This window comes from Cherax quadricarinatus, chromosome 74 (genome assembly GCF_038502225.1).
Source record: "Cherax quadricarinatus isolate ZL_2023a chromosome 74, ASM3850222v1, whole genome shotgun sequence".
Taxonomy (NCBI): Eukaryota; Metazoa; Arthropoda; class Malacostraca; order Decapoda; family Parastacidae; genus Cherax; species Cherax quadricarinatus.
This window is the reverse complement of record NC_091365.1, coordinates 22,674,116-22,691,391: the sequence shown is the minus strand read 5'-3', so window position 1 is coordinate 22,691,391 and position 17,276 is coordinate 22,674,116. Positions and strand designations below refer to the sequence as shown.

General features: G+C 38.4%; 1 protein-coding gene across 1 annotated transcript in view; it reads right to left on the bottom strand.

Moving 5' to 3' along the window:
• The window catches only part of LOC128700221 (organic cation transporter protein-like), a 205,704-nt gene that overhangs the window by 25,579 nt on the left and 162,849 nt on the right, over positions 1-17,276 (bottom strand). Inside the window, exon 10 of the mRNA XM_070100826.1 lies at positions 4,876-5,012. Within this exon, the coding sequence (XP_069956927.1) occupies positions 4,876-5,012 (137 nt within the window). The remainder of the gene's footprint in view (positions 1-4,875; positions 5,013-17,276) is intronic.

Below are 17,276 nucleotides of genomic sequence, written 5' to 3'. Positions count from 1 at the left end.
TTATAAATGACTGTAGAATAGTTATAAATGATTGTAGAATAGTTATAAATGTAGAATAGTTACAAATGACTGTAGAATGGTTATAAAAGCAGAATAGTTATAAATGACTGTAGAATAGTTATAAATGACTGTAGAATAGTTGTAAATGACTGTAGAATAGTTATAAATGGCTGTAGAATAGTTATAAATGACTGTAGAATAGTTATAAATGACTGTAGAATAGTTATAAATGACTGTAGAATAGTTATAAATGACTGTAGAATAGTTATAAATGACTGTAGAATAGTTATAAATGACTAGAATAGTTATAAATGACTGTAGAATAGTTATAAATGGCTGTAGAATAGTTGTAAATGACTGTAGAATAGTTATAAATGATTGTAGAATAGTTATAAATGACTGTAGAATAGTTATAAATGACTGTAGAATAGTTATAAATGACTGTAGAATAGTTATAAATGGCTGTAGAATAGTTATAAATGACTGTAGAATAGTTACAAATGACTGTAGATTAGTTATAAATGGCTGTAGAATAGTTATAAATGACTGTAGAATAGTTGTAAATGACTGTAGAATACTTATAAATGACTGTAGAATAGTTATAAATGACTGTAGAATAGTTATAAATGGCTGTAGAATAGTTATAAATGACTGTAGAATAGTTATAAATGACTGTAGAATAGCTATAAATGACTGTAGAATAGTTATAAATGTCTGTAGAATAGTTATAAATGACTGTAGAATAGTTGTAAATGACTGTAGAATAGTTATAAATGACTCTAGAATAGTTATAAATGACTGTAGAATAGTTATAAATGACTGTAGAATAGTTATAAATGACTGTACAATAGTTATAAATGGCTGTAGAATAGTTATAAATGACTGTAGAATAGTTATAAATGACTGTAGAATAGTTATAAATGACTGTAGAATAGTTATAAATGACTGTAGAATAGTTATAAATGACTGTAGAATAGTTATAAAAGACTGTAGAATAGTTATAAATAACTGTAGAATAGTTATAAATGGCTGTAGAATAGTTATAAATGACTGTAGAATAGTTGTAAATGACTGTAGAATAGTTATAAATGACTGTAGAATAGTTATAAATGACTGTAGAATAGTTATAAATGACTGTAGAATAGTTATAAATGACTGTAGAATAGTTATAAATGACTGTAGAATAGTTATAAATGACTGTAGAATAGTTATAAATGACTGTAGAATAGTTATAAAAGACTGTAGAATAGTTATAAATAACTGTAGAATAGTTATAAATGGCTGTAGAATAGTTATAAATGACTGTAGAATAGTTGTAAATGACTGTAGAATAGTTATAAATGACTGTAGAATAGTTATAAATGACTGTAGAATAGTTATAAATGACTGTAGAATAGTTATAAATGACTGTAGAATAGTTATAAATGACTGTAGAATAGTTATAAATGACTGTAGAATAGTTATAAATGACTGTAGAATAGTTATAAATGACTGTAGAATAGTTATAAATGACTGTAGATTAGTTATAAATGGCTGTAGAATAGTTATAAATGACTGTAGAATAGTTGTAAATGACTGTAGAATACTTATAAATGACTGTAGAATAGTTATAAATGACTGTAGAATAGTTATAAATGGCTGTAGAATAGTTATAAATGACTGTAGAATAGTTATAAATGACTGTAGAATAGCTATAAATGACTGTAGAATAGTTATAAATGTCTGTAGAATAGTTATAAATGACTGTAGAATAGTTGTAAATGACTGTAGAATAGTTATAAATGACTGTAGAATAGTTAAAAATGACTGTAGAATAGTTATAAATGACTGTAGAATAGTTATAAATGACTGTACAATAGTTATAAATGGCTGTAGAATAGTTATAAATGACTGTAGAATAGTTATAAATGACTGTAGAATAGTTATAAATGGCTGTAGAATAGTTATAAATGACTGTAGAATAGTTGTAAATGACTGTAGAATAGTTATAAATGACTGTAGAATAGTTATAAATGACTGTAGAATAGTTATAAATGGCTGTAGAATAGTTATAAATGATGGAGAATAGTTATAAATGACTGTAGAAAAGTTATAAATGACTGTAGAATAGTTTTAAATGACTGTAGAATAGTTATAAATGACTGTAGAATAGTTATAAATGACTGTAGAATAGTTATAAATGACTGCAGAATAGTTATAAATGACTGTAGAATAGTTATAAATGGCTGTAGAATAGTTATAAATGAAGATTGAGACACTTATGCAGCATATGGAAATCTTTGTTCAGGAAACGTTTCGCCACACAGTGGCTTCATCAGTCCAATACAAAGAGGAAGGCGTAAGGAGAGGAGGAGAATGAGGTAATCAGTCCCTCAACCTGGAGTCGATGTGTTCAGTCCATCAATCTTGTAGAATGTACAGCATAGGGCCGTAGACGTGGCTTATATACTGTAGTGAGGTGACGTGAAGCAGATGGAGGCGGGGTCATAGTGGTACCATCCACTAGTCGAAGTAGGTCTTCGTCCAAAGGTTGAACAAGTGTTGAAGAATTCTTTGTAACAAGATCCCATGATGCTGCAGTGTCCGACAGTTGTGATGAATGGTTTGAAAAACCGACAAGTTGAAGATTGAGACACTTATGCAGCATATGGAAATCTTTATTCAGGAAACGTTTCGCCACACAGTGGCTTCATCAGTCCAATACAAAGAGGAAGGCGTAAGGAGAGGAGGAGAATGAGGTAATCAGTCCCTCAACCTGGAGTCGATGTGTTCAGTCCATCAATCTTGTAGAATGTACAGCATAGGGCCGTAGACGTGGCTTATATACTGTAGTGAGGTGACGTGAAGCAGATGGAGGCGGGGTCATAGTGGTACCATCCACTAGTCGAAGTAGGTCTTCGTCCAAAGGTTGAACAAGTGTTGAAGAATTCTTTGTAACAAGATCCCATGATGCTGCAGTGTCCGACAGTTGTGATGAATGGTTTGAAAAACCGACAAGTTGAAGATTGAGACACTTGTGCAGCATATGGAAATCTTTATTCAGGAAACGTTTCGCCACACAGTGGCTTCATCAGTCCAATACAAAGAGGAAGGCGTAAGGAGAGGAGGAGAATGAGGTAATCAGTCCCTCAACCTGGAGTCGATGTGTTCAGTCCATCAATCTTGTAGAATGTACAGCATAGGGCCGTAGACGTGGCTTATATACTGTAGTGAGGTGACGTGAAGCAGATGGAGGCGGGGTCATAGTGGTACCATCCACTAGTCGAAGTAGGTCTTCGTCCAAAGGTTGAACAAGTGTTGAAGAATTCTTTGTAACAAGATCCCATGATGCTGCAGTGTCCGACAGTTGTGATGAATGGTTTGAAAAACCGACAAGTTGAAGATTGAGACACTTGTGCAGCATATGGAAATCTTTATTCAGGAAACGTTTCGCCACACAGTGGCTTCATCAGTCCAATACAAAGAGGAAGGCGTAAGGAGAGGAGGAGAATGAGGTAATCAGTCCCTCAACCTGGAGTCGATGTGTTCAGTCCATCAATCTTGTAGAAAGTACAGCATAGGGCCGTAGACGTGGCTTATATACTGTAGTGAGGTGACGTGAAGCAGATGGAGGCGGGGTCATAGTGGTACCATCCACTAGTCGAAGTAGGTCTTCGTCCAAAGGTTGAACAAGTGTTGAAGAATTCTTTGTAACAAGATCCCATGATGCTGCATAAGTGTCTCAATCTTCAACTTGTCGGTTTTTCAAACCATTCATCACAGTTATAAATGACTGTAGAATAGTTGTAAATGACTGTAGAATAGTTATAAATGACTGTAGAATAGTTATAAATGACTGTAGAATAGTTATAAATGACTGTAGAATAGTTATAAAAGACTGTAGAATAGTTATAAATAACTGTAGAATAGTTATAAATGGCTGTAGAATAGTTATAAATGACTGTAGAATAGTTGTAAATGACTGTAGAATAGTTATAAATGACTGTAGAATAGTTATAAATGACTGTAGAATAGTTATAAATGACTGTAGAATAGTTATAAATGACTGTAGAATAGTTATAAATGACTGTAGAATAGTTATAAATGACTGTAGAATAGTTATAAATGACTGTAGAATAGTTATAAATGACTGTAGAATAGTTATAAATGACTGTAGAATAGTTATAAATGACTGTAGAATAGTTATAAATGACTGTAGAATAGTTATAAATGACTGTAGAATAGTTATAAATGACTGTAGAATAGTTATAAATGACTGTAGAATAGTTATAAATGGCTGTAGAATAGTTATAAATGACTGTAGAATAGTTGTAAATGACTGTAGAATAGTTATAAATGACTGTAGAATAGTTATAAATGACTGTAGAATAGTTATAAATGACTGTAGAATAGTTATAAATGACTGTAGAATAGTTATAAATGACTGTAGAATAGTTATAAATGACTGTAGAATAGTTATAAATGACTGTAGAATAGCACTCACTGATGTTCACAAAAGTAACATTACAATTTCTCCTATTAAATTTTCATTGCATAAATAATTCATAATTTATAATTCATATAATCCGCCTTTAATTATGATATTTGATAAAAGAATAATTGAACCTTAGTAGTAATTTTAAGCATTTTATTACCTTTAACCTATAAAGAAACTTAATATACTTTATTTAACAACTTATCACAAACAAAATTTTGAGTTAAAATTATTTTTTTTCACAACTAATATTAGTCCTAAGCGCACTTAGAATTTTAGCGTAAGTCCACTAATAATCATTCTTACATTATAGAGAAAATAACTTACAAACATTGGTTATTATGTACCAGTCTCACAATCCAGTTCACGAAAGTTATCATTTATTTGTGAAAAATACTCACGTGCCAAAAGCTTCACTTTCTGGTAATGTTTGTGGCAATTTACAGCCAACAGTTTCTGGCAGGAAGACAACCAGACAACCCGACACTGCGGACAACACACCAAAGATGACAAGTGGCAAAGGCTTGTATACTTCGGCCTGCGGAGGAAGTAAGAATTCTTGATAAAATACTTCGAGTCAGTGCTAGTTAAAATAATGTATTGGGTGCAGTGCCGCAGATATCTGTTCTTGCTACATTAAAAACATCAACAAAGATAGCATACACTATTATAAAAATTACTGTGGACGATGAAATATTCTGAAAGAAAAGTGAACAGTAGATTACTGTCTTTGAGAATGATCAGTAGATTACAAAACTGTATTTGATAAATAGAGGAATTAAAAGCCCTTCATGTGGAATGTTATGCATCATATTTGTAATAATGTAAACGTTGTTTACAGTACTACATTCTACCCGGGACTTTAGTCATCTGCGACAGATCTAGAGAAGTGGTATTTAATTTCTTTCGCGTTTTAACTCAATTTCGGTTTTTTATTTTTGACCAAAGGTTTTGCCTTGCCTCCATTTTACTGTAGGTGATCAATGACCCACAAGAGTTTAACAATAATTGGTAATGAAGATGACGAAAAAAAATGAAGACAATGATGATGATGATGATGAATAAAAAGACAGCCTATCATTATCAGCGTCCAAGTAAATGAGAGCACCAGTGGAGCAGTCAAAGCCTTGACACGATCATGAAACCTTAGAACGCAGCAGCAAATACTGATCAGCTTTACAAATCCCACAACACATCAACACCATGACTACTATGTAACAAATATACTGATATACTGAGACTGTTATATTCAAGTGCTATAGTTACTATATTCAAGTGCTATGACTGCTATATTTGTATACTGTGGCTACTATATTCAAGTCTCATGCAGAGAATCAAACAATTTCTGTCTCACCAGTTGTATGGTTTCATGCATGGAAGAGCGTGCATCATTGCATAACCACTGACAGCTACTACACTACAATCATTGACCATACTTATGCTATAATCCGCTGGATTAAAAGCTACCTGTCCCACAGAAAGTCTACTGTATTGCTCCACGGACATAGAAGCGTAACTAAAGACTTTGAATCAGGAATCTCATAGGGAGATACCCTCCCTATGCTATACCTAGCCAGCCTGATCATTATATGATCAGACTGGCTAGGCATAGCATTTATTAAAGCATTTGCTTATGATATAATGACTCACACCACCGGATTCTCCAACACTAATCTCGTGTCAGGAAGTGGGATTGATTATCTCTACTGAGAAAACCAAGATATTAACAGGGTTCCTCCTCGACAGAGAGGCGCAGTCAGCAGGATCCAGTTGCATGATGGGTCTCTACTACCATATGTAACTCGATACAGGTATCTAGGCTCAGAGGTTCCATTACGTGGATTTTTTGTATCAAGACTTTGCCATCAATACAAATAAAGACCTGTGGCAGGTTTTCATCCCAAGTATGGTGCTAATGTCAAAAATGTGAAAATGATGTATTTTGCTTATATTAGTTCACTGGTGGATAATGCCGCACCACTACTTGATCTTGTGTCAGCTTGAAGAGCTGGAAAAATGCAGAACGAAGCAATAATAGTCAGCCTAGGATGCCCTTGTACTGCCAAATTTTGTAACATGCGGAAAGAACTTGATATTCCAAGCATCAGAGATCATGTCACTGAAAGAACTGTCCTCACTGGGGTCACTATGATCAGGTAAGTCCATTCAAACCCCTACACAGAAGCCCTCCGAACTTTCCTCAGCACTGGTGAGCACTACTCCAGACGGATCATGAAAAACTGTAATTGACGTCCACATGAACCATATACATGATCTATGTCAAGTAAGGCAACAGTGGCAATTTCCCGCTCCAAGGGATATTACCCAATTCCAAATCGCTATTCACTCCCCTCCTCCCCCCAAAAAAAAATCACAAACAAAGCTTTGCCTTGAAGCCAAGCAGAATGTCTTAAGCTGTATTGATGACCTAATCACCCAGCACACTCTCAAATTATTTACGTTGACGGTTCTGCTCACCAATCCAGTGGAGAAGCTGGTAATGCTATTGTTGTCATACAGTGATGGCTCATAAAGAAATTGAAGCACACATCGATAACTGTTCGTCTACTATTCAAACTGAACTGTTTGCCATACTCTTTGTACTCAAGTGCGTCCATGTATCGAAGGTTAATACTTTATTGGTAACTGATTCTCTATCATCCATAAATGTTCCGAACTTCTTAAGTATCAGTTGTGTTATGCTTGTTTCAGAAGCCAGTCACAGGTATGGTAGGATAGTCTACAATGGAATCGGAGTGAACTTTCTGTGCATTCCGTCTCACACAGGTCATCCGATGCATAATAGAACCCATGAATTCTTTAAGTTATAAGTCTTCAATGAGAGAGTATATAATACTGAGCTGTCAGTTAGCAGTTTGAGAAAAATAATACGAAAAGAACTTCATTTACTTAAGAATGAGGGAGAGTGACACCAGTCAGTCCATCTGTCATCATTCTATCATGAAGTAGGAGCCACATGTCCATGGTGCATCTAGCATAATAAGCAGACTCTTGGATGTCACTACCGCCCGGCTATAGCAGGATTACCAGTATCTTTAGGGCGTTAAATCACCACCACCAGATGTAGACCAAATGAAATATAAAAGTTGCCAAATGGACAGTTGTTACACCATACGTCATTATGTACTGGAGTGCGATAAACGTAATGAATTCAGAGACGACTCACTCAGAAATGTTCAAGAAATGTCAAAGTATTTTATCCACAGTGGTATATTGCAAACCATTTTGGAAAAATACCCTGACTTTGCTCACCGTAAATAAAGCATTACCATCTTTTTTACTTATGTGTGAACTAATTCATGTCTGCATAAATAACTCCTTACGATTATGAACAGATATAAACATGTAAATAGTTCATTACCATTGTAACTTAGTCAGTTATCAAAACTTAACTAAAGGTTATTAAATTGGAAATGCATATTCTAGAGAGTTTAATTTTTGCCACTAAATATTGCCAGGATTATGTAAGAAGTAAATATTAGTTGTATTAATAACATAAGGATTACATATACAAAATAAATGTTCACCACTTGGAAAATCCTGGAAGGAATGGACCCAAATCTGCACACAGAAATCACTCCCTACGAAAGTAAAAGACTGGGCAGGCGATGCAAAATACCCCCAATGAAAAGTAGGGGCGCCATTGGTGCACTAAGAGAAAACACCATAAGTGTCCGCGGCCCAAGACTGTTCAACAGCCTCCCACCAGGCATAAGAGGAATTACCAATAAGCCCCTGGCTGCCTTCAAGAGAGAGCTGGACAGATACTTAAAGTCGGTGCAGGATCAGCCAGTCTGTGGTTCGTACGTTGGACTACGTGCGACCAGCAGTAACAGCATGGTTGATCAGGCCCTGATCCACCGGGAGGCCTGATCGTGGACCGGGCCGCGGGGGCATTGATCCCCGGGATACCCTCCAGGTAAACTCCAGGTAGACCAATAATTATTAATAATCCTGTTGTCACTAAACTGAATGTTTGGCAACAGTAAGATGACAATAGTTATTGATAAACATTAATTACTGTCATTAATGATCATTTAATATAGCAGGGGATAATTTAAAGGAATATTGATAGCTGTCACCAAGAAATATTATTATAATAACAAATATATGAATTCCAGCATAAATACTAATGTAATCCTGTAGAAAATACTATCCAATACTCTTTCCCATAAATAATCATAAGAGACACAAGTAGTTTGTAATTTAAAGTAATTAATAGGCACTTAGTATTACCACAGAAGTTATCAACCTCTTATTATGTCTTCTGTTTTATGCAATAACCCGTAAATTTGACTTCCTAACCACCCAATAAATTATTCATAAAAATGCATAATCGCATTTTTTTAGCTACATTCACAATTCAATTACACCCAAGGGAATCATAAAAGCTCCTGCCCTACACCACCACAACATTTAATCACCGTTTAAATTCATAAATAACCCACTCCTCTTTCCCAGCTCATTACAAACATCCAGGGCTCAACATCTCAATCTTAGACCTGTCTACAACGAGATGCGCTGCGTAAACCATTTACCGTGGCTGGACGCTCACTGAGGCAAAACAGAAATCTGTAACTCATTCATGGCTTCCCACCAGACATCTAATCACGGAAAAATAATAATACTAAAACTACTAATTACTATTCTTCTGACCATTAATAAAATAACAGGTCAATTTTTAGTGGCTTACAAACACACACATACACACACACACACACACACACACACACATACACACACACACACACACACACACACACACACACACACACACACACACACACACACACACACACACAAAGACAGGATGTTCCAGAGATTGGACACAGTAACAAGGGGACACAGTAACAAGGAGACACAGTTGGAAGCTGAAGACACAGATGAATCACAGGGATGTTAGGAAGTATTTCTTCAGCCACAGAGTAGTCAGTAAGTGGAATAGTTTGGGAAGCGATGTAGTGGAGGCAGGATCCATACATAGCTTTAAGCAGAGGTATGATAAAGCTCACGGCTCAGGGAGAGTGACCTAGTAGCGATCAGTGAAGAGGCGGGGCCAGGAGCTCGGACTCGACCCCCGCAACCTCAACTAGGTGAGTACAACTAGGTGAGTACACTCACACACACAAAGGACTACAAAGAGACCTGGACAGGCTACAATCCTGGTCCAGCAACTGCCTCCTTGAATTTAACCCTGCCAAATGCAAAGTCATGAAGATTGGGGAAGGGCAAAGAAGACCGCAGACAATGTATAGTCTAGGTGGCCAAAGATTGCAAACCTCACTCAAAGAAATAGATCTGGGTGTGAGTATAATACCGAGCACATCTCCTGAGGCGCACATCAATCAGATAACTGCTGCAGAGTACGGGCGTCTGGCAAACCCAAGGATAGCGTTCCGATACCTCAGTAAGGAATCGTTCAAGACTCTGTACACCATTTACGTCAGGCTCATACTGTAGTATGCAGCTCCAGTTTGGAATCCACACCTGGTCAAGCACGTCAAGAATTTAGAGAAAGTGCAAAGGTTTGCAACAAGACTAGTCCCAGAGCTAAGGGGATTGTCCTACGAAGAAAGGTTAAGGGAAATCGGCCTGACGACACTGGAGGACAGGAGGGTCAGGGGAGACATGATAACGACATATAAAATACTGCGTAGAATAGACAAGGTGGACAAAGACGGATTGTTCCAGAGATGGGACACAGACACAAGAGGTCACAATTGGAAGCTGAAGACTCAGGTGAATCAAAGGAATGTTAGGAAGTATTTCTTCAGTCATAGAGTTGTCAGGCAGTGGAATAGCATACAAAGAGACGTAGCAGAGGCGGGAACTATACATAGTTTTAAGACGAGGTTTGATAAAGCTCATGGAGCAGGGAGAGAGAGGACCTATTAACAATCAGTGAAGAGGCAGGGCCTGGAGCTATGACTCGACCCCTGCAACCACAAATAGGTGAGTACACACACACACACACACACACACATAAGAACATAAGAACATAAGAAAGGAGGCACACTGCAGGAGGCCTGTTGGCCCATACTAGGCAGGTCCTTTACAATTCATCCCACTAACAAAACATTTGCCAAACCCAATTTTCAATGCCACCCAAGAAATAAGCTCTGATGTGCAAGTCCCACTCAAATCCAACCCCTCCCACTCATGTACTTATCCAACCTAGATTTGAAGGGAGGTGTGAGTTGAAACATATCGATTTCTTAATTTTCAACCGATTGCGTTCATTTTTGGTGTACTATTAGAAGCTTATATCGAGTATCCTGTGCTTAAGTTTCAAGCATATCGGTCAAAAAGGAAATGAAATATGCAAAATTTACGAGAAATTGCATTTGGCAGCGGAGCTGTACTCAGCGGTACTTGGAAAAGTGGTTTTGACACTTGCTGCTGATAGAACACCTCTAATTCCATCAATGTAAGTGTACCAATTCTAAAATAAACCTTATATTCATGCTAAAAAAATTAAGTTTCATAACTTTTTTGACATGTTGGAAGAGTTCGGTCTTGTTGCCCACATAAATCTAAAAATATTTGGGATAGTTCAGAAAGGTACACTCTACCTTGTAAAGCAATCATTCTTCTATGTTTGTTGTGAAAATCAAGTCAATTCAATCATAAATAAAGATGGATTGCCCCTAAATAGGTAAATATCTTACTTTCGAGATATAGGCCGAAGCGCGCAGCACCCCAGGTGCCCGGGAAATATTTTTTTCCCCCGAAAAATTCGCTTTATTTTACACTTTTTCCGTGACCTACGAGTGTTTATTACAGTTAACCCAAAGTCCTAGCCTCAATAACCCAACTAGGTAGACTGTTCCACTCATCAACTACCCTATTTCCAAACCAATACTTTCCTATGTCCTTTCTAAATCTAAACTTATCTAATTTAAATCCATTCCTGCGGGTTCTCTCTTGGAGAGACATCCTCAAGACATTATTAATATCCCCTTTATTAATACCTATCTTCCACTTATACACTTCGATCAGGTCCCCCCTCATTCTTCGTCTAACAAGTGAATGTAATTTAAGAGTCTTCAATCTTTCTTCATAAGGAAGATTTCTAATGCTATGTATTAATTTAGTCATCCTAAGCTGAATGTTTTCTAACGAATTTATGTCCATTCTGTAATATGGAGACAAGAACTGAGCTGCATAATCTAGGTGAGGCCTTACTAATGATGTATAAAGCTGCAGTATGACCTCTGGACTTCTGTTGCTTACACTTCTTGATATAAATCCCAGTAATCTATTTGCCTTATTACGTACGCTTAGGCATTGCTGTCTTGGTTTAAGGTTGCTGCTCACCATAACCCCGAAGTCCTTTTCGCAATCTGTATGGCTAAGTTCTACATCATTTAACTTATAAGTACTAGGGTTATGGGCACTCCCGAGCTTCAGAACCTTGCATTTATCTACATTGAACTGCATCTGCCACTTTTCTCACCAAGAATAGAGTTTGTTTAAATCCTCCTGAAGTTCCATAACATCTACGTTTGAATCAATTATCCTACCTATCTTTGTGTCATCGGCGAATTTGCTCATATCACTAGTAATTACCTCATCAAAATCATTGATATATATTATAAACAACAACGGGCCCAAGACTGATCCCTGTGAACATCAAAATGGTATACAATACCGACAGGTTGTTAGGTAAGACACATATGCAACAGTTAGACAACTTTATTCCGAAACGTTTCGCCTGGATAGTTCCTGACTATGGAACTGAACTTCTCCAGGCCGAGGGACTGACAACCTCAAATTCTACGACTACAAGGGTGATGGACTGATTACATCGTCTTCATATCTCTACTGTTCCTGCCTATTTTCTGTATTCGACTGAAGAAGCCTACTGTGTAGGCGAAACGTTTCGGAATAAAGTTGTCTAACTGTTGCATATGTGTCTTACCTAACAACCTGTCGGTATTGTATACCATTTTGATGTTCATCTTGTCAGACACTGCAACACATGGCATCTTGGTACAGAAAACACCTTGGACAAGCTTTTCAAGTGAGAAGGGTTGGATCTGAGAGGGACATGATCTCTCAGTGGTCACATTCTCACTACTACTACTACAACTACTACTACTACTCTGCACCTCTCCTTCCGACAGTATTTAAGTCTCCGCACTGTCGCTTGATCTTCAGATAGTTCCTGACTATGGAACTGAACTTCTCCAGGCCGAGGGACTGACAACCTCAAATTCTACGACTACAAGGGTGATGGACTGATTACATCGTCTTCATATCTCTACTGTTCCTGCCTATTTTCTGTATTCGACTGAAGAAGCCTACTGTGTAGGCGAAACGTTTCGGAATAAAGTTGTCTAACTGTTGCATATGTGTCTTACCTAACACTGATCCCTGTGGAACGCATCAGTCAGGAGGCCCCAAAGTGGTAATTGCAGTGATGTATAACCCACCACAGAACAGCAGGAGGCCAAGCCAAGCGTATGATGAGAGTAATAGAGCGATGGTTGACACACAGGCTGAAGTGGCAAGAAGGGCTGATTTCAACCACAAGGAAATCTATTGGGAGAACTTTGAGCCACTGTGATCATGTGGTTCTTGGCTACGAATACATAGTAGAGTTACAAGTGGAGGGGGAAGCAGGAAGGGTAAAACTACAAGAAAGGGGACAATGCAGGCATGAAGAACTTCCTGAACGGGGTTCAGTGGGACAGAAAACTGGCAGGGAAGTCAGTAAATGAGATGAGGGAATATGTGACAACAATATGCAAGGAAGTTGAGGAGAGGTTTGTTCTCAAGGATAACAGGAATAACGAAAAAACCAGGACGAGCCTGTGGTTCACTCAAATGTGCAGGGAGGCCAAAATCTAGGGAATGGAAGAAGAATAGAAGACAAAGGACCCAGAAGAATACACAAATAACCCGCACATAAAAGAGAGAAGCTTACGACGACGTTTCGGTCCGACTTGGACCATTGACAAAGTCACACTAACCAGAGGTGGAGCAGGACGGCTATATGTAGGCAGGAAGAGGCCTCTTCCTGCCTACATATAGCCGTCCAGCTCCACCTCTGGTTAGTGTGACTTTGTCAATGGTCCAAGTCGGACCGAAACGTCGTCGTAAGCTTCTCTCTTTTATGTGCGGGTTATTTGTGTATCGTTCCAGTCACGGTATTGTGCCTTTTTAGTTATTTACCCAGAAGAATAAGGAGAGCAGTCATAGATTCAGGAATGAATATGTACAGGTAAGAAGGGAGGCCCAAAGACAATACAAGAATGACATAGCTGCGAAAGCCAAATCTGACCCAAAGCTGTTGTACAGCCACATCAGGAGGAAAACAACAGTAAAGGACCAGGTAATCAGGCTGAGGAAGGAAGGAGGGAAGGTGACAAAAAATTACCACGAAGTATGTGAGGAGCTCAACATGAGATTCAAAGAAGTGTTCACAGACGAGACAGTAGGGACTCCAGAAAGACAGAGAGGTGGGGTACACCATCAAGTGTTGGACACAATACATACAACCGAGGAAGAAGTGAAGAGGCTGCTAAGCATGCTAGATACCTCAAAGGCTATGGGGCCAGATAACATCTCTCTATGAGTCCTGGGGGGGACACAGAGGCGCTTTGTGTACCACTAACAACTGTCTTCAGCATATCTATCGACACAGGGCGACTATCGGAAGTATGGAAGACAGCAAATGTAGTCCCAATTTTTAAAAAAAGAAGACAGACATGAAAACCATAACACGGGCGGGATTGAACCCGCGGTCAGAGAGTCTCAAAACTCCAGACCGTCGCGTTAGCCACTGGACCAGCTAGCCACAATAAGATTCGTCCAACTAGGTATATTTCTACACCATAGGAAGGTTAGCATAGGCACCTCTGTTTGTTTGCAATCGTGTCATTACGATTTCGTGAGTCATGTTGACGGCATTGAGGGGACTTGAGCTAGAGTTCGTCACGGCCACGCTAGCTGGAGATTCGTCTGTAAAAACTTGCATTTGTGGTCACAGTGGTGCCTATGCTAACCTTCCTATGGTATAAGAGGCCATGCACTTTCAGATTTCAAATCCTGCCTTACTAATTGGTATCAGTACGTCACCATTAAAGACACAACTTCATCAACACAACCACTTGATACTGGAGTTCCGCAGGGAAGTGTCCTTGGTCCCTTGTTCTTCCTCTTATACATCAATGATCTTCCCAACGTATCACAACACCTGAAATCAATTCTCTTTCTTGAAGACATGACTTATGTCATCTCCAACCCAAATCTTGCTACCCTCAACACCATTGTTAACGATGAGCTTCTAAAAATATCTTCTTGAATGACAGCCAATAAAAGTACACTCAACACTGACAAAACATTCTATGTTATGTTTGGTAACAGAGCAGATGCACAACTGAACATTAAGATCGACAACACTTTTATTGCTAAACATAATGAGGACAAATTCCAGGGACTGCACCTCGACAGCAACCTGAAATTCAGCACCCATATCCAACACATAACAAAAAAGTATTCAAAAAGGTTGGAATTCACTCCAAAACATGCTACTACATTCCACAATCAGCCCTTCTCACACTATACTACTCACTCATCTATCCCTACCTCACCTATGCTATTTGTGCCTGGGGATCAACAGCATCAACACACCTAAAGCCAATAACAACCCAACAGAAAGCCGCAGTAAGAATTATCACGCAATCCAATACTAGGCAACACCTTCTCCCCCACCACTCTTCATAGATCTCCACTTACTTATTGTACAGAACATCGACACTTACTACTGTGCAACTTACATTTGCAAAATCATAAATTCCAATATTAACCCTGAACTAAAACACTTTCTTGATAGTTGTGACAGGATCCACAGGCACAACGCCAGGCACAAAATTCTCTGACATTCCCCGTGTCTGGCTAAACCTATACAAAAATTCCATGTACATAAAAGGGCCTAAAATGTGGAACTCCATACCTGAAAACTTTAGATCTGCAGACACAACCATCCCTTTCCAAACTACCGTTAAAAAACATCTTATCTCCCTGACACACCCCACCGTCAGCTAGCTACATGAAACCCACATATTTTCTTACCTGTATCATGTTGTTAGGTAAGACACATATGCAACAGTTAGACAACTTTATTCCGAAACGTTTCGCCTACACAGTAGGCTTCTTCAGTCGAATACAGAAAGTAGGCGAAACGTTTCGGAATAAAGTTGTCTAACTGTTGCATATGTGTCTTACCTAACAACCTGTCGGTATTGTATACCATTTTGATGTTTACCTGTATCATACACAAAAAACAAACTAGACCTACTCTCGATATCTGTGATTCCCCCCAATTTACACTCACCCTCACCCAAATGACTGTTGTGCAAGAAAGGTATAAAATACCGACAATATGAAAGTTAAGACACATGTGCAACATCTGGATATCTTTATTGTAGACGTTTCGCCATCCAGTGACTTTATCAATACAGATTCTAGGTCATAATTGGGAGACAGTAGAACTATATACAAAAGATGAGGTAATCAGTCCCTCAGCCATGGAGTTAGTGTTCACAGCGTCGTGGTGGAGGAGAATCTGGAGCAAAGGCAAGAAGACTGGCGGTTATATAGGTGTCAGTGGATAAGGACGGCAGCAAACGAGGGCATAGTCACTGGTAGCGGGATTCCCCAGTGGAAGTAGGTCCTTCCCAAAGAGATGGGTTAGTTGCAGCAGCCGTGAAGGTCTTGTAGATGTCCTCTGAACCAAGATTCCATGATGTTGCAGTGTCTGACAAGTTGTGCAAGAAAGGTATAAAATACCGACAATATGAAAGTTAAGACACATGTGCAACATCTGGGTATCTTGATAAAGCCACTGGATGGCGAAACGTCTACAATAAAGATATCCAGATATCCAGCCTAGCTCTGTCTTTGTACTAGTTTCTACCAGCCTAGCTCTGTATTTGTACTAGTTTCTACCAGCCAAGCTCTGTCTTTGTACTAGTTTCTAGCAGCCTAGCTTTGTCTTTGTACTAGTTTCTAGCAACCTAGCTCTGTCTTTGTACTAGTTTCTACTAGCCTAGCTCTGTCTTTGTACTAGCCTCTGCCAGCCTAGCTCTGTCTTTGTACTAGCCTCTACCAACCTAGCTCTGTCTTTGTACTAGCCTCTACCAGCCTAGCTCTGTCTTTGTACTAGTTTCTACCAGTCTAGCTCTGTCTTTGTACTAGCCTCTACCAACCTAGCTCTGTCTTTGTACTAGCCTCTTCCAGCCAAGCTCTGTCTTTGTACTAGCTTCTACCAGCCTAGGTCTGTCTTTGTACTAGTTTCTACCAGCCTAGCTCTGTCTTTGAATGAGTCTGTCTTAGTCTGTTTTTAAATCTGTGTTCCTTTTATTACTTTACCAGATTTCTGCTGTTATTAGTGATATACAGTAAAATTGTTTCTACCTGTAATCTACCACTAATGTCCTCTGCTTCTAAAACTAAAACCTTTCTAAACTGTCTGAATTTTGTCCTGTTTCACTGAGTATCTGCTACTTATGCTTGTTATGTCTTGCTATAAATTCTCTAAACTAGCTTTATACCTATTTTTCTATATCAGTTATACAACTGTCTTTCGGTGTCTTTTATTTTCCTGTCTCTTATTTCATTCATGCACTCCTGTGTTTCATGTTATTATTATTATTAAAGATTAGCCGGTATTTTCCCGGCCCGGACCTTTTCCAAGTGGTGGCCCGGCCTTGGCTCCCTCTCTAGGGAGTGTCTGAGACCGAAGTCTCCCATGGGAGGAGGCACAAGTACCTCC